This window comes from Apaloderma vittatum, unplaced genomic scaffold, assembly GCF_000703405.1.
Source record: "Apaloderma vittatum isolate BGI_N311 unplaced genomic scaffold, ASM70340v1 scaffold18308, whole genome shotgun sequence".
In the NCBI taxonomy this organism is placed as follows: domain Eukaryota; kingdom Metazoa; phylum Chordata; class Aves; order Trogoniformes; family Trogonidae; genus Apaloderma; species Apaloderma vittatum.
This window is the reverse complement of record NW_009730388.1, coordinates 585-9,133: the sequence shown is the minus strand read 5'-3', so window position 1 is coordinate 9,133 and position 8,549 is coordinate 585. Positions and strand designations below refer to the sequence as shown.

The window sequence follows — 8,549 nt, the reverse complement described above, 5'->3', positions numbered from 1 at the left end:
CTGTAGGAGCATGGGTGCTTAGGAATAGTTTTTGCAAGCATAGCCCTTAGGTGGTGGAGGAGCATGCAGAACAATAGCGTCAAAGTGAAAGCCTCCAAGACTTTTAAATCCTTAAAGATTCATAAAAGCTAGTAACCAGAAAGATGTCAGTTATTTTCTAGTTGCAGCATGAATTCACCCTTTGTGCTTCCTGTGTTCTTAGGTTTTAGCTTGGCACAGAAACCGTTTGGAGCGACATATGTCTGGAGCAGCATTATCAATGCACTTCAGACTCAAGTGGAAGTGAAAAAGCGTCGCCAGAACCTGAAGTGTTACCACGACTGTTTTATCGGTTCAGATGCGGTGGACGTTGTCTTTGCCCATCTTCTACAGAACAAGTATTTTGGGGATGTCGATATTTCCCGTGCCAAAATTGTGCGTGTGTGTCAAGCGCTGATGGATTACAAAGTATTTGAGGCTGTTTCAACTAGGGTCTTTGGGAAAGAGAAGCGGTCTGTATTTGAGGACAGTAGCAGTAGCCTCTACAGATTCACAAACTTATCAAACCCATCAGAACTTGATAAAGATTACCAGCAGTGTACACCACAAAGGTTAGTATGAGGAATGTGAAAATAAGGTGTTTTTTTTTCTTTTTTACAATAGGAGAATGTTACATGTTCTGAGGGAGAGAAGTGAAAACTTGTACAATTTTAAGACCTGGGTGGGGGGAAGTAGATGTTATGCAGATATTTGTGGGTGGAAGATAGGTAGGGAACAGCAATTTGAAGTGAGTAAATCATTTGGCCTGCATAATACTTATTTTCTGTGTCTGTTATCACATTGCCTTGGGGGAGGGGTGTAGGAAGGTAGAAATTAAGTTCATTACAAATACTGATCTCTTGGACAGTATAACCACCTGAGCTTCAGGTGCATCAAACAGGCTAATGCAGTGGAGCAATCCTTAGTCGCTGCACACCTAGCTCAGGCGTAAGCCAGTAATCCATCCAGTTTTTAAGGAAAAAACAGATAAAAAATTTTTTTCCTCTTTCATCATCCTACCTTCACTGCACCTCAAATTTAGCTTTGGGAGATGTTTTCAGCTGTTTTTTCATGTATGTGTGACGTGTTCCTAGGCTAGATAGCAGGCTGTTATGCCATTGCAGAACAAGAGGGAAGTGTCATGGTGAGGTTTTGTTTCCCTGTCTCTTTAGGAGCAAGCAAAGAAAACCCTGGTACTAACTAAACCATCGCGGAACAGAACACTCTGCTATGTAGATGACACTGCCAAATAACTTCCCTTAAACAGTTTTTGTCAAGTGTTTGTCACTGAACATATTCCAGCATATTCTTACAAGAAACTACATTCATGTATTGCAATAGTTTTAAGAATATGCACTTTTGAATATTTGCAAATAGCATTGACCTAAAAGGAGAATACTTCACGTGACTGATATGTCTATGAGAGTAACAAATGTAACTTCAGTGCAGCAGCCCTACGGATCAGAAAATTCTAAATATAAGAAATTGGTAGTTCCTTGTTCCTGCTTCTCCCCCCTTGCCCTTCCTACCCCCGCTAGCTTGTGTTCTGTGATAAATCTGCCCCAAATCTTTATCTAGAAAGAGGAGAATTTGTGAGAAATTAAAAACACTTTAATCAAAAGTGGTATTTAAAAATATATTCATCAGAAGAGCTGTTGAGACATACAGTCATGAAGCAAGGTCATTCATGTTAGTGTAGAATGAAGGTACTTTTCTTCTGGGCAAGGCACGGAGACATTGGATTACCTTTCTTCATTTAGTGAAAGGAACAGTTCTATTGATTCGTGATGACTTGTCACATACATAGCAAAGGTAGTGGACAGCAAAATGATTTTGGAATCCCTAAAAATAAAGAAGCTATGGAAGTTGAAATTAAACAAGTATGCTAGGAGAAATAGTAATTTTGCAGCTGGAGTTTTCACGCTATCTACTTGATAGTGTGTGAAGGCACTTGTGAGAAGAACCAGCTAACACTTTTTTTTTCAAGAACAGCTCTTGATTTTTGTCTTCACTTTGCCGTGAGGAATAATGTCGTAAAACTTCTGAAGGGGAAATTTTATTTGGGTTTTTAAAAATAGTTTCCCCTTCTTAACCATTTCCTCTTCTTAGATTTTCTCTGTGGTAACTGAAGTAGCTTGCTGGTGCTGGCTGCAACAAGTTTCAAGAGAAAAACTATACACTTCCATGCAACTATTGTACACAGTTCTTTAAAGTATCGTACATTCTCCTGTGTGACTTCAACAGTGAAAGTATTCATCAGGGAAGAGAAGGGAGAAGATTATGTTAATATCTAAATAGAGAAAACTTTTTTTTTATCTTGGTTACCCATATCTGTTACATTGTATGTTTGGTTATCCATATATATGGATATAAATATATATTAAACCTTTTCTTTGATTTAATCTCAGACATGAGAAGAGCATGTTGTTTCACTCTACTCCTGTCAAACCAGAAAACTTGGAGGATCTCTGGGAAAACCTGAGTTTAAAGCCTGCAAATACCCCTCAAGTAAACATCTCGGATAGTTTGTCCCGCCGAGGTAAGCCAAATAACATTTCAGTCATTTGTTTGTGGGAAAAGAACAATAACTGTAGGACTGGAAACACTTATGCCTGTCCGATTGGTGGGAGAGTCAAACTGACTCTAATAGTATTTTGTTTTGAACAGCCTGTCATAACAAAGGAAAATTCTACTTGTTGCAGGCTTTTTATTTCATCAGACAAACAGGACCCATTATTTCTAGTTGAGATAAATCAGTGTTGAATTTTGTGGGGAAGCATGCACAATTGTATAGAGCTTGATTTTAATTAGGAACATTCTTTGCAATATTCCATTACTTTCACGAATTCTGTGCTTGACTACTGTGGCCAGTAGTCTGCTGTTAGCTAGAGCTCTTCCCCAGCTTTTCAATGGTGTATCCACACCAGCTGGCACTCCCTCAGTATCGTGTGAAACTCTTCTTGACATTTCATGTCTTCTTTCTCAGACTAAACTATGATCTAATGTGCTTTTTCCTTTGGTTAAAAATACTAATGCATCTTAGAAACTCTCAAAGCTGGAGCCAGATCATAATTGTGAAAGCTGTGATAAGGATCCCTTCTCTAGAACAAAGATTGCTTGCAAACTAGAGCACCGAGAATGTATGGCGCTTCAGACTTGGCCAAAAAGCAGCTCTCACTTGTAGTTAACTAAACAAATGGCTAATTCTTGCCTTTTGCAACGCTAAAGGGCACTTGAAGTTGATAAGGACCACACTTCCCGCTACTGTAAGTCTTTATTGCGGTAAAATTAATGTTAGGTTAGAACTGATGTGAGAAAGGAGAGCTGTGTTTTTCATAATATCTCTTTTTGCACACTCTGAATCTCCATGTACTTTGTGTATTCCACCCTTTCCAGTTATTAATGAAGTGTGGCAAGAACAAACAATTGCTCGTCTGCTGCAGCTTGTAGACCTTCCGCTCCTCGAGTCTTTACTTGAGCACCCAGAGATCAGGCCTCAGCTTCCACAACCGAGGAAGGAAACTGGATATGTCATCACAAGTAACTACCTAGACAGAGAGATTCTCAAGGCTTTCAGTGACTCACAGTAAGTTTTCAGTGCTCACTTCTGTGACTTTCAAAAACATTCAGCTCTCGTAGGAGCATCAAGCATGATTGATCTTCGAGTAAAAAAGATAGTCTTCAGTACTGCCAAAAGGATGTGAGTAGGCACTTTTCTCCCTGTTAGACTTTACTGGGATAACTGGTAAATAACAATTTGTAAGCTCTAAACCAGATGTAACTGAAACAATTTCTGCTCAACACTGGAAGAGTTTTTGAATGCGGTGATAGTATTTGGTAGTGTTCAGAGGGAAAATTGCTGCATTGAAGGGACAATGGAGCATTTTGCTATTATGTTGAATTTTTTTTTCTTAAAATATTACTCGTGAGGGAATAGTTTAGCTTCTCCTACTATATTAAAAAAGCCAAGAATGCTGACCTTGAAACTGTATATAAAAACAGTTAAAAACATAGTCTGAAAAACTTTTACTAATCTGAATCAGGCCAAGGTTCATGTTTCTGTTTATCTAGCAATAATTATGTCCTTGTCTAACAGTAGAGGACATTGCTAACTTCAGGTTTAACCGCTTGTGACTGTTTACCTGTGTGGGTTACTAATTCTTCATCTTGATTAAACATGTAACAAGGAGTTACATGGCTCTGATCTACCTGAGCGTGTCAGCAAAAGTCTTTCCTTTGTGTCAATTTCTAATATGTTTAAGTGCTTACCTGTGCTGGTTTCGCTGTGATTGAGAAATTGATTTACCTACTTTCAGTGAAAAATTTATGCAAGTAACTCTGAAAGGCGTCAGTAAGTACTGCTATAAAGTTAAACCCCTCTGTATTCTAGAACAGATGAATGGCTCTCAGCAGCAATAGACTGCTTGGAATATCTTCCAGATCATTTGGTGGTAGATATTAGCAGGAATTTGCCTGATCAACCAGAAAAAGCAGACGCATGGAAACTACTGTTGTTTGAAAATATTGGTAGATGCTACAGCCAAAAAAAGGAGCCACTGTTAAGCCATGCATCTGAAATTCATTTGGGAATTGCAGAACTATTAGGTAAGTAGAATAAAGCTTTGTTTTTAAGTTAATGTGAGATATGTAATGACAAACTCAGTGTTTACTATAACAGCCAAATGTAAAGGTTGACTACTGAAAGTATGTCTTTAAATTTCTAGTCATGAAGACTGTGCTTTGAAATTTTGGTCCCGACTCTACGCAGTTCTGTAGTATTTGTTCAGGTCTGTGTAGAATGGCTGTGAAACTGGAGTGCTGTAATTTGATAGTAGTTGGTTTCCATGGAAATTAAATATAAATATGGTCCAATATTAAATATTTAGGCCATAGGATCTAAACTTCGCTGTGTGAATCACAGAATCATGCAATTATTGAGGTGGAAAAGACCTCAGAGATCATCAAGTCCAGCCTATGACCCAACACTACCACAACGGCCAGACCATGGCACCAAGTGCCACATCCAGCCTCTCCTTAAACCCCTCCAGGGACTGTGACTCCACCTCTTCCCTGGGCAGTGCATCCCAGTGCCTGAGCACCCTCTCGGTGAGGAAAGGCTTCCCGAGATCCAACCGAAACATCCCCTGATGCAGTTTCAGGCCATGCCTCTCGTCCTGTCACTGGTTGCCCGGGAGAAGAGCCTGACCCCCAATGCTTGTACCCCATTTACAACTCTTCCCCCTTTCACAGAAATGTTTCATAAGTTTTACATTTAGACAGCATTCCAGAAAGCTTTTAATGTTTTTGTCTTCAGTTAACATAATCTCATCCCTGTTCTTACTTTTCATCTGTCTAGGCCTTGATTATTCTTGTTCCATGTTAGTGGGAATATTTTTCATTTGCATCCCATTCCTCTTCCCTCCGTGATAAACAGAGGATAGAGGCTAGCACAACCTACTTCGTTTAAACAATTCACACATCTAAAATGGGTATTCTGCATTGTAAGGCCAATTAAAACTTGGTGAAGCTGTATGAAGTGGGTTGCAATTAATTCATCAAGGCAGCCTATTTATCTAGGGCATATTCCTCACTTCCTGGGAGATCTTTATTTCTACAACAAGAGGTCATTCCTTTTCTCAGCAGGACCGTTTTTCTTTTTCAGTATTTCACATTCCATTCAAGATGGCTGAACTATAATTGAATTTAGTTGAAAGTGAGCTTTCTTCAGCGCCAGGCTAAAAGCCAGGGTGTGGGCTGGTCTCGGATTGTATGTGAACAGTTCTTGTCAGCCTGTGAGAAATTTATTGTGAGACTAAACTGCTTTGTTTGACCAATTTTGTTTAGAGATGAATGTCTCTTCAGTGGCTAATTTAAGGGGTTTATTATAACATTTATTTAAATAAATATGGCAATAGATACCTTTCACCTCTCTTCAGTGAACGGGAAGATGGAGCAGTCTTTAGAAGCTGTTCAACTCTATTTGAAGCTTCTAGACAGCCAAGTCCGGGAGGAGTTCAGAAGACTGCTGTACTTCATGGCTGTTGCAGCACATAATTCTGAGCTCAAGCTGCAGAAGGAGGTAAATGTGTATACTTAACTGTTCCATGCTGATTTACACTTACTGAACTCTAGAGGTCCCAGATACTCGTCAGAAAACACACTTGTAGCTTAAATAGGTGACTACAGGAAAAGCAAAGAACAAAGGTGATGCCCTTCTTAAAGGGGGAGACTGATTCTCTTCTTCTGGTCATTATTTCATGTTGTTCTTTAGAGTGACAACAGGATGGTTGTGAAAAGAACATTCTCTAAAGCTATTATCAACAATAAAAACTTATCCAGAGGCAAAACTGACCTCCTGATCCTGTTCCTTGTGGATCATCAAAAAGATGTATTAAAGGTAAGGGCTAGAAAACGACCAGGCTTTTTGTTATCTTGTATGTTTATGCAAAATAGCTTTTTTTTTGAGCTGCTCGTTTGACTGCTTTCTCTTTCTATTCAAGATCCCAGGGACACTGCATAAAATGGTCAGCAATAAACTGTTGGCTTTGCAGAAAGGCCAAGATCCTAGTAAGATAACAGGTAACAGTTTGAACTGAGCTTTTTATTCTTATGCATCCAAATGAGAAGTAGAAGGGACCGGGATGATGCAAGAAGACTTGCTCTAGCAGTGACTAATTGGACTCTGATGGAGTATGGGTCTGTAGAATCTCAAAGGTGGTTGACTGTAGTGATAACTGAATGTCTCATGTTTTTCTAGGCTATACCTTTTGCCAAAAACTTGATGAAAGAGAGTATCGCTCCAACACAGAGAAGACCACGAAAGATGAGCTATTATCTCTATTGAAAGCTATTGATGAAGATTCAAAGCTCTCTGACAAAGAGAGAAAGAGACTGCTAGGTCAGTTTCACAGTAGTAATCCAAGTATTTTTATGCAGTATTTTGGAGACAGAGTTACTAATATGTGTGTGTGATTTTAAATATAAATTACTTTCTATACTCTAGCATTGAAAACACTAATATATTTCTAAGTCTTTTGTATTCATGTATCTAATAAAATTATTTTATGGAAATAGATGGAATTTATGCCTGTGTTACCAAAGCCAATGTTACCCAAGTTTAGCCTGTACATCTAGTTTAGCTTTGCTCATTCTTAGTTACCATAGGACCACAGTAATTTCCTTCCTTTTCCTCACCTACAGCCAAGTCTACCAACTCCCTCTAGTCAAGTGTCAAAATTATGAGATGGGAAACACCCATCCAGGAATGAGATCTTTCTGCCTTCTTTTGCTCTCCAGCACTGAATTTTATGCTGAACAGATTTTTCTAATTGGCCTCGTGTTATGTGACTGTCACATAGCACTGATCTTTGGCTGTGTAATGGACAGAGCTGAGTGACCTCTGCTGCTTGATATTCCACAGCTTTGCTTCCTGTTTGCCAGGTAACTACACTGTGTAAATGTATTACAAACGACTGTGCTGTTTTAAGCTAAAATGGCACTGTATTGGGGAATTGCCAAGGATATTGACCGAGTTTTTCCCAGCTGAATCCTGCTCTGTACCCTAAACCTTCCATTGACTCTCCTGGGATGGTAAAGATATTCTGGATTTTTAAGTCAGTCTGGCTTTGGTTGCCACAGAACATCCTGTTTATGGCTAGTTATCTTCACCCCTGCGGTGTTTTGCTCTGTCTGTAACTCTTATTGATGTCACCAGCTGTAATTAGGAATGAGCTGGAACAAATGGAAGGCCCTTGGGTTTTCTTACGGCTGTGTGTTTTATCTATGTCTAGTCTACAGTGGAAATCCCAAGCTGTGTAGCACAGCCAGTTGCAGGCAGGAAAATATACAGCACGACTAGAGAAACCTAATTTTGACTCCTGTGGAGTTATCTTTGGGATGATGCCACCACAACTTTGTTATAGTTACTGTTGCAAGATGTCACAAATGTTGTTCCCTTTGCAGTGTCTGTAGAGTTCTGTTCTCCTGTATGGGGGGAAATAAAGCTGGTTTAATGGCGATCAAAGTTATGTCATCCTGGAAACAAAGTAGTAACAACTGTTACAAACACATGCCCTGAGCTGGTTTTAAAAACAGTTCTTTTTGAGATTCTAATGTGTCAATAACTCTTCAGTCATTAGTGGTGTCTGTTGACACTGATTATTGCTCCTCCACAGTATTTTCTCTGAAAGAGATGAGGACAATGTGTTACTTGTTCTGATGGGGAGTGGAAGGCGGATGTATGAGGCTTATTCTAGTCAGATAGAAAGGACTTCTAAAAGATAATCAGTTCTTGAAAACCAATAGTATTGGGAGGAAGTGCAACCCTTTTTAGTAGGGTTTTTTTTGTAGTCTTTAGTTTGAATGGAAAGCTTTTGATTTATAAGTGCACTTTCTCAGGAAAAACAAAAAGTGATTTAACTCACTTTAAAATGTGGGGGCAAAATAGGAGTTTCTTGTCTTAGACTTTCTGATTCTACTTAAGTTACTTGTGGTGTTGCAATGACGCCTTTTCAACAGAAGTATATTCCCTT

At 39.1% G+C, this 8,549-nt stretch overlaps 1 protein-coding gene across 1 annotated transcript; it reads left to right on the top strand.

The window, feature by feature from the left end:
* Positions 1–202: 202 nt before the first annotated feature.
* Positions 203–7,105, top strand: DEPDC7 (DEP domain containing 7; the record flags this gene model as incomplete). Its single annotated transcript, XM_009874793.1, has 8 exons — positions 203–590; positions 2,427–2,557; positions 3,415–3,604; positions 4,409–4,623; positions 5,955–6,097; positions 6,290–6,415; positions 6,519–6,597; positions 6,776–7,105. Coding segments are annotated over 8 exons (1,487 nt in total), but the record flags the coding sequence as incomplete, so codon positions are not given.
* Positions 7,106–8,549: the final 1,444 nt, after the last annotated feature.